Raw genomic sequence first — 20,199 nt, forward strand, 5'->3', positions numbered from 1 at the left:
TCCTCTATTATAGACAAAGAACAAAGCAAAGAGTAAAATAATCGATTGGCTTAATCACTAAGGGAAGTAATTTTGTAGGGGAACGTATATTATTTGTTCCTAACATGGAGTATAGTGTCTGCTAGTTTAGGGATCAGTCTCAAATTCTGGATAGAACATTCTACTAATGGTCAAAAAATAAAGGTAATGCCAATGAATTCCAATACCATCTTACTGTATAAAATGGAACAAGTAATTTTTTAATTCTTAGATGATAAAAAGTACTGGAATTTTATTTATTTATGAGTTTTTTATATAAGAGGTCACGATTATAGGCTAATACAGATTATGGGCTAATCTGCATGCTAAATTGTTCAATGGCTATAGGTAGGGAGAAAGTCAGATAAAAAAAGTAAAATGCAATATACTAAGGATTATATGTGTCTGAACATAGAGAAGGGATGACTAATTACGCCTGGTGGTAGACAGACAAGGCAAATTTTAACTGAAGCTTAAAAGAATGGGTAGGTATTTATCTGCTACATTGATGAATGAAGGCTGCAACAGGGCAGGGAGTGGCATTCTGGCCTAGAGAAGAAACATATGAGGAAACAGGGATAAATGTGGAAAAGAAGAAATTTGAGGAGAGCAGCAACAGGTACGGAGATAGACTAGGAAGAGAAAATAAGGCCACCGCCCTCCATGTATTTTAGGAAGGCCTTGCTGGTTTAGCACAGCCGTTACCACTAGGCTGCGGGCAGTCATGTGCCTCACCTTGTTTGTCTCTGCAAAACGAATCTCTTCTCTGGCATGACCCAGCCTAGTGCAAATTTTGAAAACGCTCAGAGCTTTAGTTTTCTCAGGTGTAGTTTGGAGATAATGCCACTTTTATTGAAACATTTGTTTTAGGATGAAATTAAAAACAATGGCTGATGCTACTTCACTTCCTTTATTTCTCTTATGTCCCCATACCCAGGGTTGTTCCTTAAAAAATATTATTTGAGCACCTGGTACAGGCAAGTCCTGGATGATTTCTATATGACAGATGTTGGCAGGAGTAACAGTGTCCTCTTCCCTTGCATTTCCTGGCATACGGAAGGTTTTCATTTAAGGAGGGAAGAGTTACTTTTTTGGATCTTTGCCTCGCAATATTTGATTCACTCTGTTACACAATATGCAGGGAAATGCTGTGCATGATGTGCATGTACCCACATTATACACACAGTCAGTTCACCATATGTATGTATGTGTAGATAGAAACAGTCCATAATTTCTACATCTCCATTTTTTCTTCTCTTATACTCCATTTAAAAATAAGTATATTATGTTAGGAAGTTCAGTATTTTCTTACCCTCATTCCTTCGAATCTAGACAGAGCTCTTAGAGGTCTTAAAGCCCTGAGCGTCCGAAGGGACTTAATGGCACTAAGGTCTGAGTATTGAAGGAGGTTTGCCACTAAAGTAACCACAGAGACCTATAGAAAAAAAATACAATTGTCTTAGTTATTTCAGTGATGTAATAAAGCAGAAGAAGTCAGTTTCAAAGATCACTAAGAGCAACTCAGCAAGAACAGCATGATTTCATATATCAAACTAGTCCTCTAGTCACTGCCTAAAAGAATGGGTAAGATGGACGCTTTTGTAAGAAAATGGGTTTAAAGGAAGGTTAACCAAAATAAAATGAAGTCACAGAAGGGAAGCACATTATTTCTTATATCTTAATAAAAATCACACGTTTCACACTTCAGTAGTCAATGGTTACATACTTGCATATCGATTCTGAACATTTAGTTAGAGCAACTATCAAAATTTCTATTGAAATCAAACCTAGGGCATAACAAATGGCGGGATTCTGCAGCTAAGTCATAAGAGTATGTGGAATTAACTCAACTAAATCTAAGCTTTAGTATAAACTAAGGTATTCAAAAGCAATTTGAAAAATCATAATTTCCTGATAGGGTATTATGATATTGAAGGTAACAGGTGCAAATTATTGAAAAACTACGGTATAGCCTGTAACTGAGAATGCATACGCACATCTACTTACCTATCTGTGCACACATGCATGTATTCTGAGGAGTGATGCTCAGTTAAATAAGTTCCAAATAATGAAAAAACCTGTAGAAACCACACAACTCCATCTTCTGAACATCCGGTCAGACCCGCGGTGCCGGAGCTTCAGTGCGCACCAGAATCACGCGGAGGGCTCGGAACAAGAGTTTTCTCAGTAGGGTTTTCTGGTGCCGGGTCTCAGCGCCAGAGTCTCTGATGAGTATCATTGGGTGAGTCCTGAGAACTGCACCCATAATAAGGTCCCACCTATGTGTGCCAGTGATGGTGGTTCAAGGATCATACTTTGAGAACCACACTACATACGATGCTCAATTTTTGAGAAATGAGAAATATTTCAGCTCCTCCCTCAAACCTGCACCCCTAGATTTGCATCTCCACCAGCGAGAATATTGCGTGCTTCTGCTCTCTGTGCCACACATAAAAACATTTTACACCGAGCATATATGCCATATATATTTACTATATAAATATTTGGTCACTGTTTTTTGAAATATTAAGTAATATTTCAAATTGAAGCTATGTACCTCCCTCAGTTCTGCATGTTACATATCCCTAAATGTTGAGAATTACCACTTCATATTTTCAAGTACAAAACAAAATAATTTGTTACTAAATACCATAAATCCTTCTTAATTTAAAATAAATTCAATTTTACTTGTCAACTGTTATTTCCTAAGCTGAATGATGAAAATAATTATGTTTATAATACTATTTTTAGGGTTTTTGAATATCTTAAATCTTTTATAATAACTTTTAAAAGATCTGACATATTTACAGTTTAAGGAAAGAGAAATAACCTCTTATTATAGGAATAACCTATATTCCTTCTATTATTTCTTATTTTGGTTAGCCTTTCTTTAAAACTATTATATTAAAGAAGCATCTACCTTACCATTTATTTTTATAGGTGGTAACAAGGTAAAATATACATAAAAGGTGTCTAAAAACAGTATAAAAATCATTAATATAAGTTATCAAAAATTAGATTTTTTTTCATGTAGAAAGTCCAAGAGAACATATGAGGTGTAATGTATACCTTAGGAAAATTTTTTTCTGCACATTGTCTATAGAGAAAACAAAGAAGGTTATTGCTAATAATATTTTATATATTGAGCTGTTAAAAAGGAAAGAGTTTATGGAGCTTTAGATAACAGTTGAGAAACTCAACTTTTGAGTAGATATGATTAGTTTGGGCTAAATTTTGTAATTTTTGCTGTTTATAGCCATGCTTACTTATAATTTTGATATCTATGAGTAATGTTGTATTAATTTACCTTTTCTGAAAAGTTTGATAATGCAAACTCTTGGATAAATGTTAGAGCACTTGTTGGTACTGTAAAAATTTGCATGTTGCCCTCTAATTCCAGACAGCAGATGGAAAAACAACTCTAAAAACTATGACTAGTTATAGGATGATCCTTCTCTAATCACAAAGATCAGATTCTGAAAAATCTAGGAGAATTAGTAAAAGATGGGAGGATATAATTCATTCTGAGAAAAATAATATTGTGAGATTGAGGTCATAAATTAAGAAAGCCTTCTAAAAATAATACAAACTATCATATGTAAACACATTGTTATATATTATTGACATATAACATTAAAATATAAAATGAAATAATTAGTGTACACTAAATAAGAATGAATTGCAATAATGGGTGTTGTACCATTAATTTTTATTTGAGATGTCTTGATTTCACAAGCTGCTTTAGGACCTGTTTCCTGACTATTTCAAGAAGATGACTAAAAATATTTTTGCTTTGTTAAAAATAAATCATAACTGAAGCATTCTAATGTGTTTTCTGTCATCCAAGTAACCGATGGTTTTGAGTTTATTTCTGAAATTATGAATGCCAATTTCTCTGCTCCACTGCTATTCTTAAATTGGTTTGAGTGGACAGGGCTGTGACTAACTGTGGTTTTCCTTATCATTGTGACTGAGGTAAATATTATGAAATTCCATGCCTTTTCTTCTCCCCAGCAGAGATGTGCACTTGAGTACTACCATTTTTACAGACCTTTCAACTAACATATAAGGCAAGTGGATACACCTATCACCTTATTTTCTAACTTTATATGGTAGAAAATCAATATTTTATCCTTTTTATCTGTGTCCCTGCCCTTTTCCATTCCCACCTCCCACCTTCCAGTTTTTCATTTTGTTCATATTTCCAAAAGGAATGATATCCAAATTGTGTGTGTGTGTGTGTATTTAAAAATGACATCTTCTCTGATGGCAGAAAACACAGGCAAGAATAAATTATACTCTATAATGGTATAGAAAAGAATTTATATTTGTTGAAAAGTGTCTCTTTTAGTATTTCTCACAGATATATTTCTACTGGCTGTATCAATATTTCTAAAAAACATAAACCTAAAGCCTGAAAGTACAAAAGTTAATTAACCAAAATTAAAATGTAATATATAGCATTAGTGAAGGCTTTGCCTAACTTTTAGTCATAAGAAGAAATCCTCCTTTAAATTTCAAAGTACCTACATCAACAATTAAGAAGTCCAGCCAACACCAGGCATTGGTGAAATATGTTTTATAACCGTAAGCTACCCATTTCAGAAGCATTTCCAGAATGAAGATGTAAGTGAATATCTTGTCAGCATACTCCAGGATAGTCTTAATGACCTTTTTCTTTTCAATATATATGTCTTCAAAAGCCTGCAGAAATAATCAAATTTCAATTCAAATTTCAATTTACAACTGAAAGCCTGTGATTCATAACAAAAACAGGAAGTAAAATTTTTATGAAAAAATCACTGAAATATAACACTGTTATGGGTCAGCTGACTTTCTTCTGGTTTATGGCTACTGTTTAACACTCAGTTCTAGATTTCCCACCACCAGTGCATGCCACTGGTCACCAGAGGTCATGAGAAAGACGGCAAAAGAGTGAAATTGTTTATAAGAATCTAAAAGAACCAGATCTTTTGGTGTATGCAGGGATACCCATCTCATCTGACTCCCATTTTAACCCTTTTCAAAGTGGATAAGGCCTAATTTAAAACTCGATTCCAGGATCAGCCACTCCGATACATCTTTCTCACCCTGCACTCCCCTTCACATCCAGCAGCAGGAATTGGCGCTTCTCCCTCAGGCCTTATATGCTTGTGCACCCTCAAGGAACACAGCAGGAGGCAAGGAAAGGCTTGATGAATGAACACGTGCAGTAGCTTAGTAAGCTATATATAGAACACAAGATGGTTTCTTTCTTTGAATTTGGTACAATATCATATCATTCATTAAAAGCTTCAGCTCTATGAGTCACGCTTAAGCTCATTCCATGAACGTGGCACCTTTAACAGGCCCAAAGTGATAGACAATGATACTGTGGTCGCAGTCACACGTTTCTTGGGAAATAATTTAAATAGACTGAAAGAACTGAGCTCACGGAAGACACTGAAGATGACTGTTGGCCTAAACAGGTCTAAAGTATTAGAATTTTCTCTTTCAAGTTTGAACAATATTCCTCATGTTGGGTAAAATGAAAGCAGAAGGGCCTGTGTCCTTAGTGGTTAACACTATGCTATCTGTCCATAGCCATGGCCTTGTGCCATTCTTATTCTTATTCCAAATTCTTCTATCGATACCTTAAAAATGATCCTTAGCACCGTTTTCAAGCCATTGATATGAATATTGAAGAAAACAGAGACCATGGGCACATTTACTGTGATGCTGAAAGAAGGTTCCAGCAGCCAGCAGATGTTCTGAAAGTCAATGGCATTAAAGTGCAAGGGGAGGCTTCCAGCCCTGAGCATTCTCCTGACCCTTCCACCATGCTGTGGGGAATCAGGCCAGCTACCCAGACAGAAACTGTGGCAGAAGATAAAGATGGGGCCTGAGCACGAGAAGAAGAGTGCTGTTCTGGACCTGGGGTGCAGAGCAGGACCTGTAGATGATGAATGCTAAACACTCTGCCTGGGTACCCCTTGCTCTGACAAGTCCCAGAGCCTCAAACAGGAGTCGGCTGCAGGGCTCCTAGCTTCTGGGACTAATTTTGTGGATGAGGGAGTAAGGGGGGCAAGGAGATCATTGTATTAGCTTTATCTGATTTCCGGTGTAGACGTTGCTATTACTCATTTCAGTTGCCACTTATTCATCTATCTGGTGTGCGCTCTCCTGTCTGAGGAGCCACAACATAGTAAAATGATACAGTGGCTTTGACTTTAGACCTTAGTTAAGTTATGGCTCTGTCATTTACTGGCTTTGAGACATAAAGTAACTTTTAAAATTCTACCTAGCTTCCTCTGGTAAAATAAGCAAAATACTGTAATCTCACAGGATCATTTGAAAATTAAAGGAGAACACTTATATAAAGATCTTAACATACAATAAAAATGTACTAAATTACAGCTATCACCTTTTATTTATTTAATAGATAGGTCGATTCAAAATGTAGCTCAATTGGCAAATTCCCTGAGTATGAACACCAGCTTCTTGAAATAGTTTTCCCTTTTCTTCCTCATATGATTCATTTTAATTTCAGTTTTGAGAGTGCCCCTCCCCCCAAATGTTATCTTCATTTTTAGAAATTTCAAATAAGGCATTAAGCTAAGCTTTACTTTAATTTTTTGTAATTATCTTTCTGAGTCTTAGTCATATACGTGACTCATCATGAGACAAACTTCCTTAGTTATTAGGAAGAAAAGATAATGTAGACAAGATTCTGTCAAGATTCCTACTTGTATTCCATCAGATAAGTGAAGTAGCATTTTCTTACTCAGCTTCTGTTCTGAGAAAAGAGAATTGATAGGAGAGGCAATCTACGGGAGGCCCTGAGCATCCCTGCATGTTCTTGATGGGTATGCCAAAAATACAAGGCCCTGACTACTCTTAATTCAGGCCATTTCTCGGGGTGGTTTTTGCAACAAGCAACCTTGAGAGATGAGACAGGGTCCCCCTCTGGGACAAAGAGCAAGTTGCTTACTGCTTGCTACAACAGGGTGGGTTCCCTAAGCTCAGTGCTCTTCTGCTGTGACGCTAACCCACTCTTTAAATGTACATTTAGCTCCAGGGGATAGTCCCATGGGATTTTGTGACGAGGTGAACCAACATAAACATGTTGAAGTTCGTGTGGCTTTCTGTGCCATGAGTAACAAAGCCCTTTGCCTCTGACTTGAAAGTCACATATCTTCCACCAGCGTCCATGAATCAGTAACAGGTTAACTTGTTGTACATAGAGTAAGATCAAATCCCACATCCATGAAGACTATGTGGCAATTTATAAAATTGTTGAAAATTCTGTTTTAGCACAGTGGAGTTTCCAGCGGCATCCCTAGCTGGCACTGGGCTCCTAGTGGCTCATCACTCTTAGTGTCATTGGGAAAGAAAAACAACTTAAGAAGAGGCTCAGGGAGTTTGTAACTCCCAGATTCCTTTAAACTCTGAGAAGGTGGTTGGTAAATGTAAAAGAATGAGAAACTTGTCTCATTCTCACCCAGAACTGCAACTTTTCCTTTTAGTAACATTCAAGATGCTTCATGAAAGCGTCTTTGCCTATCACTGGCACTTTGTCACAGTATCACTGGCCACCACTTTCATCTCTGTATTTTCTTTCCCTTCCATGACATGTCCTACATTTTGGCAAATTTTAATTTCCTGTATATGTGATGTGGTTTTATGTTTTCTTCTAATTGTACTAGGTTCCCCTCAGACCCCCTTACTTCACTGGAAAATTACTATTAATCTTTCCAGATCTTGCAAAACATCCTCTACTTCTGAAATCCTAGCAGAAAATGGTTCTTGCTGCAGGTTTTCTAAAGTATTTTGTGAACTTACAAACACATCCGAGTTCTACAATCACTTCTGCCTCTCTCTTCCCCGGTTGCTGAGTTCCCTATCTCACCTGGATCTTATGCATCTTTGTATTCAGGTCAGCAAGAATAGCGTCTGGCATGTGGTAGTGCTCAGGAAACATTTACTGAGCAGAACTAAAATTTTATCCTTGCTACTAATCATAGGGATTGTTAAGTAAAAAAAACTTAGCAAGGTATTTTTATCTTCCAACTCATTTATTAAAAGTACTGACAATCAATTTATTGTTTGAGGTGTCAGATCACTTACCAGAGCACCACTGCTGAGCAGGATCATGAGAACAATAAAGCTCTCAAACCAACTGTGCTCCACTATCCTGTAGCATGTTATCCTGATGTTCCACCAGATTTTTCCTTTCCCTGAGTTTATGTTAACTTGGCAGCAAGGGAATCTCCGTACGCAACCTGGCAAGAAAGACATGCATATAAAATCTTGATATTCAGAATTAGTAAAACACTTAAAATACAAGGTCTGTCCAGAAGGTATCCAGCCATGTAATATGAAAAATAGACACTTATATTGAAGAAGACTCAAGATACAAGAAACATTGTACATAGGACAATGATGCCTCAGTCCCCTTCAAAGTAGGCACCTTAGGACCTCACACAGTTCTCCCAATCGCCATCAGCTGCCCTGTTATATTTTCCTGAATCTCATCGATGGTCTGAAATCTCTTCCCTTTCAAAGGTGATTTTAGTTTTGAGAAAAGCCCAATGTCCCAGGGCACCAAATCTGGGCTATAAGGAGGCTGAGTCACCTGGGGGATTTGATGTTTTACCAAGAAACTCTGCGTGAGTTGTGATGAAGCTGCCAATCACCAGTTGCCCATAGCTGCAGCCTTCTGAATCATCTGAATAGTTTCCACAGAGGAATGTTCAAGCTTAACACAAAATTTGATGCACATTTGCTGCTCTACTTGTGCAGCCATTTTGAATACGACAGCCACACAGTACACAAGCTCTCTCAGTGGCATCTACCACCCCCACTGACTAGTACAGTGAAATTGTCCACACATGCACATTCCAGTCTACTCTTCTTGGCTGCCAGGTTACATCAATGTCACACAAACTGTTGTCATTATATTAATATCTCATTATATTAACAATGGCTTGAATTTTTCTGGACAGACCTTATGCGCTATTTAATGTAAAGACTTCTCTATAATGTCCCTCAACCAAATAATTTCTAACACTTATATACTTGCAGCTTCAAATAGATTCAACTTGAGTGCTACCTTCTCCTAACTTTCCATGATGTTTTCTTAATATTTGTCAGCTATTTCTAATTTAGAATGTCCTTGTACTCTGTATTTCCTTGATTTCTCGTCAATCTCTTCTATGGTGTTTAAACCACATTTTTGTTGTTGAAATCCTAATACAATCCTAATACGCAATCCTGATACACAATGAACACTAAATTTGATGAATAAATGAATGAACTATAATATGAGGACAAAAATGCATTTCTGGATCCTCTCTGCTGAAAGATAAAGTTTCCTTAATGTATCTAGTCTGCAGTTTGGTGCAGCTTCAACTCCTCCATGAAAAACCCTTTGAGAAACACCATTGGAAGTAATATAAAGAAAGTTAGTTGAAGGTCCTAAAAATCAAGATAAAAAATAGATCTTGATTAGAAGATGCAGATGAAACTGTTTCAAGCACTCTAAGTTAAGAACAAATCTGACATTGGAATCCTACATGTAAAATACACTGCCGTGACAAAACTGAAAAATATTTTATTTAAAATATTTTAGGTTAGTTCATTTATTTCACCATTAAGCATTTATTAAGTATCACCTGTATACTTAGCTGTGTATATAGTTTCCTTGCCTTGGGGAATTTATTTCTGGTTTTGCTTAGGCAGACAGATAAAGAAATAAATGGCTATAGCCTGATAGACAACTAGAACGACTGGGGTTATTTTGGTAGCATGGAAGAAGTCTACCTACCCCGGCTTGTTGAGAAGGAGAGGGCAGAGGAGGCTTCCTAGAAGAGAGGGAGCCTGAACTGAATCAAGTCCTAGCCAAAAAGTGTTGTGTGGAATTGTAGGCCAAGAGGCAGCAAAATGTGTTGTGCATAGAAATTACAAGCAGTTCAGAATTGTGATGAATACAGAGTGTACACAAGAAGTACAGGTAAGGTTAGAGTAATTGATCAGATTACAGAAAGCATTTCACCCACCTTAAGGAGTTCGGTCTATATCCTATAAATACTAAGGAGTTGGGTCTATATCCTAAAACATTAAGGAGCCAGGGAAGGGCTGTGAGCAGAGAATGACAAGGCAAACTGCAATTTAAATGGATGTCTCCAACAGTTGTGTGGAGGGGAAGTTGGAAGGACAACAAAAGGAGGGGTGGAGGTAAAGAAAGACCCAGAGCCAAAAAACCATTTAGAATTCTGGTTTAGCAAAGCAAGAATAATAGTAACAGATTTAATACATATTTGGCAGGTAGAATCAGTAGAATTAGGTTGGCTCTGATATGACTAGGAGGAGGAGCCCAGGATGACTACAAGAGCAGGAGCTGACTTGGCGGTAATGCGTCTGAGATGCCAGTGAAACCTCTAAATACAGATATTCTGCAGATATTTGGAAGTGTAAATTTGAATCTCAGAGAAAAAGTCTGATCTAGAAAAGTATATATGTAGGAATCATTGCCCTATTTCTGTTATCTGAGGTCAGAACAGTTTGTGAGGTCATTACAGAAATGTTATTTAGGGTGAAAAAGAGTCACCTCTGAAACATTCTGGAACAGCACTATTATGGGGCAGAATTCAGTGGTGTAGGTCCAAGAGCTCATACCAGCTCTTGATAACATGTTGTTAAATCGTTAGCCCATTATTACATGCAGCCATTATCAAAAACTAAGTTGTATAAATTTAAAATTATAACTTGCTTTAGAAAGGTAATAAATGTTGAAAACATAATCACTTTCTAATCATTTTACTATTATCTATGCTCTTGAGACTATTTTTTTTGTTTTATCTCAAGAGTGGAAATTTGTTGTACTCTTGGATTACTGTGCATCTCATCCCAGCTCCACATTTAGGGAAGTCGTATCAGCAGTTTTAAATCATCCATGGGGAATCTTTACACCACAAAAGTCATCAAATGCTATAAATCTGCACGCCTCAATTTTCTGGAGAAGACTTAAAGTGATGAAGAAAATGTTAATAAAACAGATAAAACAGTAAAAGCCTGTCACGTTTGTAACCATTACACTGAATGGCATGAAAAATTTAGGAAATACTCATTCATTATTCAAATTCTATTATCTGATTTAGCAAAGGTTTGCTCCATCATTGATGAATGAGTCAAGTTCTCACATATAGCTTCTTTGTTTCATTTTCACCACCCTGATTAACATCTTTGAAAATACCAACCAACATTCCATTTAAATCTATGCTTGTTCATCAACTGCCATCACTGAGTTTCAATACATATGAAATTTGGCAAAATTTAACAAAAGCATTCTGTAAGAATGATCTATATGGATTGTATAATAAAGGATGCTGTTTATATTATTATTCATAAATTGAGTGACACATAGCCTTTAAATCAGTAAACTTTATAATAAACTGATGTACTTATGCATACTTCCTTTTTGTTGGAAAACTGATGGTTAAACATTTACTTGCACCCCACTGGGACAAGTGAAAGAGAAGAAAGCCTTGGAGGAGATGGGGGCAGAGATGGAGGAGTGGGAGGGATGCACCAGAGAAGGCCTCAGTAAAAGTCAAAGAGTAGATTTCATGAAGGACCCTCGAACTAAGCCATGACCAAGAGAGGTCCAGAAGAGAGTGATTGAAAAATTTAACAATTAAATGAAATAAATTAAAGTTGATTAAAAAGAAACAGCTGGAATAACTTTGAAGAAATGAAAGAATTTAAAATAGAGGAAATACAATTATTTCCTCTCTTAAAATTTTTTACATAAAAGAAGACCTCATTTGAAACGAAGGCAGGAGGTGAGAGAACACTTTTTAGACCCTGATTTCAGAAGTTTGTAAGCCAGGCATTTAAAAAGTAATTTTCTTTTCTACAAAACAATACATTTCATACAATTACTGAGCCTATCAATGATAAGTTCACACCATCATGAAGTGTCTGTGCCGAGACAACGATACTGGAACTCCCCTATGCACCACACGTTCCCCACGACGTCTCCCGGCTTCTCTCACATTCTGCATGAGCCTAGTTAGTTGACCCAGGCTCACATGAGGCGGATCCTCGCACTTCAATTTCTAGCTTTATAGAAATGTAGCACGCGGTTTTCCCCTAAGATTCTGCTGCTTTTGCTATCATGTATACTTTATATGTTCCTGATGTTTCTCTCTGGAAGCTTGTAAGTTCCCAGATGGCTAAGCTGGGAATGTAAACTGTCTGTTTTGCCCTTTCTTCTGCTCACATACATAGCTTAATGTGCTATATATAGTTGACTGAGATTAAAGACATAATCTCTCCCCTTGAAAAGAGTTCAAAATCATCTAAAAACTATGATGTGAAAAAGTCAGATCTCTCTGAATTCTAGAATTTACAAAAAGATTGGATTAAAAAAAACAGGGTGAATGGAAAATATATACCTGACTTCACTTATCCAATGTTAATTACAGTTAACATGACCTCAGATCTGGAAGAATTTATCTTCATTGTATTTAAAATAATTATCTTATATCTCAAATATATTAGTAAAGAAAATATTTTATAAATTGATGTGGAAAAATAGTAAAAGGGCAGGGCCAAAAATTGACTCCCAGATGTCTCTTTCAGGGCAAATGAAAATACCAGAAAGGTTGGAAAACTTTAAGACAGAATTTGTTTTTATATTAATGTTTTAAACTATAGAATTTATCTTAAACATAAAAATAAAGGTCTCATGCAGAACAGAATCGATCTGCCTCAAGTATAATTACCAGAGGAGAAAGTTATCCCCTTGGTTTTGAAGATTTTACTAACTGGGATTCATTTTTGTCTGTTTTAAAGTTGAAGAGAAATACTCTTCATGATTGAGGCAAGCAAAGGAACTATGCATTCTAATTAGAAAAGTAAGTAAACGTTTTATCTGGGATGAAGGTTCATAAGTATTGCCCTCAGGATTCATCACCCCTCAGAGAGTTTCTCTCTTTTTGAGGTGGGAGTGCTCAATTGCTTGTCTGGCTTTTCTGCAAAGGTATGTCCCAAGAGATTTCCAACCTAGCTGGCTAGCAACATTACCACACCTTCTTTTTTAAAGCGACTATTAATTAAATGTAAACATAACAGAGAACTTCTCAAACATTTTAATAGATCCCCGAGGGTAAACAATATTTCTTTTGGAGGGTTTCATTAATTTGCTCTCGTGATCCATAACATAAAGTTTATACTGGGTCTTATCACGTCAGACCAATGCTCTCAAATAATAATGAAACCATTGACCTCTTCCAAGACAGACTGCCCACTAAGAAAAACATAGTAGCATGATCAGTATAATTAATGTAAAATATTCATTAGAAAAATCAATCATTTTTTCACCACCTCTTAAAAATTTCTTTAAAATGTCTTAATTCTTTAAAACTAGTGTTTTGTCCATATTCTCTTTATAGTAAAAGACACGAGGGAATTAGTTATTGTGTTATTAAAGTTAGAAGTAGTTATTAGTTATTTTATAAGAAGTTGATGAACATGGAACATTTTGGGGCAAAGTTGAATTGGCTTCTCCTACCAAATTAATGGCAAATACATTATTTTAAGGACAAAAGGGTCTCCATCTCACACCCTGGTCCTGATTTTATAAATTGCTGATTGTATAATCCAATACAAGCACAATAGGAAACCAAGCAAAATCAAAGAGTCTTGTCAGGTTCATAATTACAGGGTGGCAAGACACACAGAATTATGGACAGTGAGGAACAGGGCAGGACCTAAGGCAGGAGGCTGGAGTCTGGAATTATCAAGCTGAAGGGACAGAACTAAGGAAGGTGAAGAGGATGAACCAGATGTGAAATAATACAGGATAGCCACGAAGCTGAAAAGGATCAATGGATATGAGATAATGAACGACAAAATCAGTTTAGCATTCTTCATTTTCACTGATTTAACTCTCACACTTCCTCTGATTTTTCTGCTACCTTTCAGGTAACAAAAGTCTCGGGAGGGCAAATGCTGCTGTAAATGGGCCCTGGTTCTAGCTGAGCTCCTATAAACCAATCACGAGCTGGTTAAGAGTCCTTTCCAATGTAAGTGAACAAGTTCCCAATTTCCCATCCTGACAAGACCACTCATATTGAAGTCTTCATGTAGCAACTATTTATTTCCAGTTTCTGAGGCCCCCAACTTTGTTCCATTTTTTACCCTTCTCTTTCTTTCACAGCCTCTTTCTATTCAATTCAACAGCAAATCCCTTCAGTTTTAACTTTAAAATATTTTCATAATCTCATGCCCTCACCATCACCAATACTAACACACTAAACTCCCAACATCTCTCACCTGGATTACTGCAGGAACATCGAAGAAGTTGCCCAACTTCTGCCCTTGCTATCCACTCACTCACTCTTATGACAGCATTTTGTGGGACTTGGGAATGAGATGCTTCTAATGTCCTTCACAGCTCTTATGATCTGGCCTTCACTATGTCTCTGACCTCAAATTTTCCATTCTCCTCATCTCTCAATCTATTCTATTCATACTAGCCTCTTGATTTTTCTCAGTGTTGTACATATTTCCATCTCAAGGAATGTGCCTTCATCACTCTGCCTAAAATACTCTTCTTCATATATTTACATGGCCCAGTTCAATTTTCTCCAGGTCTCTGATCCAACGGTACCTTTTTAGGAAGACCTTCTCTGACCATTCTATTTATATGATAGTTGGTTCCTACTCCACCCCCCACCCCATTTCCTTTCTACTTCTCCATAGCCCAGCAAGTCCAATGAGTATAAAGTCTCTAGGAGGGCACAGCTGCGTCAAGTGATGTGACTGAGAGATGTGTGTTCCCTCAGTAAATTTCTTGTCTTTAAATAGATATGTGTATATACATTAGGCCATGGCCTGGTAGTGGTCCATGGCCCTTTAGGAACCAGGAAGCCGGCAGGAGGTGAGTGACGGACTAGCAAGCAACGCTTCCATTACTTCCTGAGCTCCACCTCCTGTCAGACCAGCAGTGGCATTAGATCCTCAAAGGAGCATAAACCCTACTGAGAACTGTGCATGAGAGTGATCTAGGCCGTGCTCCTTATGAGAAGCTACTGCCTGACGATCTGAGGTGGAGCTGAGGCGGTGATGCTAGTGCTGGGGACCAGATGCAAATACAGATTGTCATTAGCAGAGAGGTTTGACTGCACCGAGGCCATAATAAATCAATTGCTTGCAGACTCATAGCAAAACCCTACCAGTGAGTGTCAAGTGACAAATAAGCTTTATCTAGTGGCTTTCCATCCCTGCCCTGCCCCTGGTCCATGGAAAAATTGTCTTCCATGAAATCAGTCCCTGGTGCCAAAAAGTTTGGGGACCACCACAGTACAGTATACAAATTTTAAATGCATATAAATATACTCAAGTAATAGCCCCATGGGTCACAATGTAATATTTCCAGCACCCTCAAAACACCCTCATGCCTTTTCCAAATCTGTACTCCATAAATGTAACTACTAGTCTCCCTTCTATCTGTATAGATTTTGCCTATTCTCTTTTCCCCCCAGCTTTATTGAGGTGTAATTGACAATTGGAAGTTGTATATGTTTGATGGGTACACCTGATGAATTGAGTTAATTATACATTGTAAAACAATCACCACAATCAAGCTAATTAACATACACATCACCTCGCATAGTTACCAATTTCTTCTTTTTTTCCGTGGTGAGAACATTTAAGATCTACCCTCTTATCAAGCTTCATGTGCACAACACAGTATTGTTAACTAAGTCACATTGCCATACATTAGAACATATTCATACGGTACAACTGAAACTTCAGCCCTCGTTAAATTCACAGTGATCAAGGCCAGGGCTCACCTGAACATGTATAAAACATCTGCTATATACTAGACTCAATTTAGAGATTATGAATACTCTGAAAATAATCACATAAGTGTTCTCACTAGTGGTTTGCAGGATTAAAATAACCTTTGTAAAATGTGTCTTAGTAAGACTGTACCTACAGTCTGAAATAGCTCAGCATTAATACTTGCTGTAGGGGATTTAAGTTTTTCTAAGGCTTTTTTTTTCTGATTTGAAGCCATAATTTGGTTGACAAACCCACTTCTTTCTAGTTATCCTAGAATTTTAAGTCAGAGTCATTCACAAAATGGGTAAAAACAATCTTGGTAACATCTGTACAAACTTAAGTTTACATGGTGCCCAAAAAGGACACACGGGCACCACATAAACTTAAGTTTGTACAGATGTTACCAAGATTGTTTTTACCCACTTTGTGAATGACCCTGACTTAAAATTCTAGGATAACTAGAAAGAAGTGGGCAAGGACACAAGGACAAAATCAAGGGAGAGGGTGGAGGTGGGGGAGGGAGGTGGGTTCGGCTGGGGTGGGGTGCAGGGATGGGGAGAAAAAGCATACAACTGTAATTGAATAACAATAAAAATTAAAAAAATAAAGTGATGTAAATTATAGAAACTGAGAAAATTTAAAAAATCCTGTTACTCTAATAAAATAAGAATTATTATTTCAGGAGAAAAAAGTTTACATGGTGCTACTCTATTTATTAAGAGACAGGCAATATATAATAAAATTCTTTAACATGAACACTTCTAAAAAAAGCTCTATGTGTTTTACTTATGGTACAGCAGAAACACAAAATTTCTATCAGTTGGGTGCTATAGTTTGCTTCCCTCTCACAATGAGATCAGCTGGCTTGTCTTCAAAGAAAACTCCTACACTCAGAGTAGCTGTAGATATCTCTATTGGGTAGTCATCATTTTGTTTACTGCATGAGTGTTATAGGGGACTGTTCACAAAAGTCCTGGAGAATGAAAGTAAGTCAATAATTTCTACAAAAATTACTGATGCTGAGGCAAGCCCATGAATAGATAGTGAGCCATTACTAGTAATACCATCATAGCTTCTACAGAGGATTGTTAACAAAATACTTTAAAAACAAAGAGGAAAGGAGAAGGAGAACAGATACTGTGTTAATTAATTTATGTGTTATTGCATGTAATCTCATTAACATCCCTATGATATGGATGTGGTTGTTCTAACCACTTTACAGATGAGGTATCTGAGGGATAAGATTTTAAAATATGCTCCAGTTTTCACAGGGAGTTAGCAGTAGGCCAAGTAGAACTCGTTTATCAGGCTTCAAATCGTGTGCTCTTTATTATTGTATAGTATTGCGACCCTACTCTAAGTTTGTGTTTTTACTTAGATGACACAGTACTTGCTTAGAAAAAACTGCATACTTTTATAGGTCGAGTTTAAATTTACTACTTTGAATAAAGTCCCTGAAAAATTCCAGGAGTAGTAAGAAATTCAGTTAGGCAGAAAATGAAAAGGAATGAAAGGAGGTACTCTTAGAAAAGGAGAGATGGAGGCCAAAGTAAAGGCTTTGCATGCCCAGCTAAAGACTTCAGGCTTTATCCTGCACACCAGTGGTTCTCACATTTTGGCGCACATCAGAACATGCTGGAGGGTTTGCACACTGTCCAGAGTTTTCCATCAGGTTACGGTTTCTGTGATGAACTTGTGGCTGAAAGAAGGAGGTGAGGACTGACGCAAAGACTTTAGTTTGAGAGGAAGGATAGATCACAATGTCACTAAATGAGATGAAGACTGAAGGATGTAGTAGTTTGTATGGGGGGAACCACTAAAGTTTGTTTTAAACTTCTTAAATTTGAGATGTTTACAGGCAACAAGTAATGGGAGTTGCAGGCAGATGAGAACTCCAGAGTGACAGAAGGCGGAAAAAATAATGATATGGAAATGGCTGTTCGAGCTATAGACATGGATGAAACCTTAGGGCTAGAGAATAAGAAGGTAACAAAGCATCAAAATGTGGGGGACACCATTATGTAAGGGATGCGCATAAAACCAGTCATGACAAAAATGAGGGAAGAAACTCCGCACTCAGAGATGTAAAAGATCACAGGTACAAGGTGCCCTCTGAAAGGAAGCAGAGGAAGAATGCTGAGACAGACGGCGACCAACAGCATCAAATGGTTAACTGAGAGTTAGCACATAGCTTTAACTTTTGATAAAAGGGACAGTAGTACCATCTATCCCATTAAATTGTATTCTAGTGGTTCCATGGAGTTGGGAACATGGATTAAGGATCTAAAATGAAAAGCATCAGCATCGTACAGTAAGTAGAGTGCTTTACAGTATAACACATTGTTATTGTAAATCATTGTTAGTAGAGTATCATAAGGATGCAAACGGAAGCTTAGAATGCTCCAATGACTGGCCCTTGGTCACACAGCCAAGACTGACTCAGCATGGAGTGGAGTAGTCTGACTGTTTTACTAAACAACCCCCGGTAAGTATTAGGTTTAAGATAAAACCCAAAACATTAATAAATGAAGGCTAACCCAGGTCTTGATTTTTCTCTTACCTTCTGTAAAACAGGCCTCTGGCTCATCTGCGTTTATAGTTTCAGCCTCCGCTTCTTCTTCTCCTGCCATAGGGTTATCAACTGTGCTGCACTCAGAGGAACTTGATGGGCTCAGTCTCTAGAAAGAAATTCACCATCCCCAGGTAGTTCATTTAGAGTTCATTCAAATCTTGCATTTAAGCCATATTTATTAATCAGAGTCATGCAAACTGTAATGAAGAAATATTAACAGTATGATGGCCATAAAAAACAAACACAGAGGTCAAGTAACCTGACAATGCATCTGTGCTTGGTCTATCTACACATCCTGTGAAAATAAATTTCATTATGTTTCTTATGCTAACAAGCATTTAGACACGATTACCATAAGGTCATATTTTGATGTTACACCATAGCATTTGCAAAGTGCTGGCTGGATTTTTATTATGCTTTATGTTTAATGGAAATTTGTGTGTAACAATAATTATTACTTTAGGACAACCAGGACCGTAACAGCAATAGCATGTAAGTGCCAAATTGCCAGCACCTGATAACTGGAAGGTCAGATCTAACAGTTGGCAGAAAAAAAACATGTTGATACTTAAAATTAAAAAAAAAAGAAATTAGTGCAAAATGAAATACCAACATATTTATTCTATTATCTCATATCAGAATATGTATCAGGATGATATAGATAGAGGTCTTTCATGGAGAGCAAAAAAAGTCAAATATTATATTGGAATCAAAACACTAAAGACCATTGTAATGATCTCATTCAACACCACCCATTTTAGTATAAAATTTCAGAGTACAGTACTGAAATTTTATAGTATAATACAGTAGGAAAGATCATAAAGTATTATATATAATGTCAAGAGACACTGGGTACTAAAGTGAGCACCACATGCAAACTTGGAAATGAAGATTTAATGGAATTAAACATGGCAGACTGACACATGAGAGGAACGAATTCATTGTCATTATGATCATATAATTGATCATAACACAAGCAATATTTTCCCACCAGAACGTTGGGATCAAACATGGTATTTACACACATACACATACACAGAAATTTTTAGAAAAAAATACATACAGCAATCGTAGCAAAACTGTCAATTTTTCCTACTATTGTTTCATGAGGGCAGAGCAGCACATCAATGGAAAAGATCATTTTTCATTCTCATTTGCTAAGTAACATGTGAATATTGAAAACTACTAGTTATTACAACACACACTTCTCATATTAAGATTATAGTTTTACTTTTGTTCAGAATTGTTAAACAGATTTTGAAAAGTGCTAAAAAGGAGGAATTACTCATTTCAGTTAAATTAATTCTCCCATCTATTAATTTACATTAATATCATAGACCCGATGTAAAGTATCAATTTTTAGAAATTGACTTGGAAGCTAAAATTGTTGTTTATGGGTACCACATTAAATTCTCAGTGCTATAATTACTACACAGTATTCAACATCAGTGAAAAAGGCATTGATAAAGTATTGTAAATAACAAATGATGTAAGCAAAATTCTGTTTATAATGGCATTAAAGAATTACGAATACTCAATTAATACTTGTAATCTATGTTGGCATGGAGACATTATTTTTGCCAGGCCAAGGAGTTGTAATAATATCAGTTATGAACAGAATCAGTATGAAATTTCATCTAAAAGCAGGTAATTTAAACTGATTAAATTCATATAAAATTACTTTAAAATGAAGGAAATAGAAATTAATTATGGCTGAATATTCTGTAAGACTTTAAGGTTATAATACATACATTAATCCAGGAAACGAAGGAAAA

The 20,199-nt window shown here is 36.7% G+C and overlaps 1 protein-coding gene across 7 annotated transcripts in view; it reads right to left on the reverse strand.

Annotated features, from left to right (window-relative positions):
• Positions 1 to 20,199, reverse strand: part of LOC112322249 (sodium channel protein type 9 subunit alpha) — a 134,780-nt gene that overhangs the window by 12,471 nt on the left and 102,110 nt on the right. For all 7 annotated transcript variants that reach the window (XM_045187350.3, XM_045187348.3, XM_053918748.2 and 4 more), the window contains 4 exons: positions 18,413 to 18,530; positions 8,125 to 8,279; positions 4,549 to 4,722; positions 1,331 to 1,453 (listed from right to left, as the gene is read on the reverse strand). In XM_045187350.3, the coding sequence (XP_045043285.2) occupies positions 1,331 to 1,453; positions 4,549 to 4,722; positions 8,125 to 8,279; positions 18,413 to 18,530 (570 nt within the window). The remainder of the gene's footprint in view (positions 1 to 1,330; positions 1,454 to 4,548; positions 4,723 to 8,124; positions 8,280 to 18,412; positions 18,531 to 20,199) is intronic.

Source organism: Desmodus rotundus, chromosome 2, assembly GCF_022682495.2.
Source record: "Desmodus rotundus isolate HL8 chromosome 2, HLdesRot8A.1, whole genome shotgun sequence".
Lineage (NCBI taxonomy): Eukaryota > Metazoa > Chordata > Mammalia > Chiroptera > Phyllostomidae > Desmodus > Desmodus rotundus.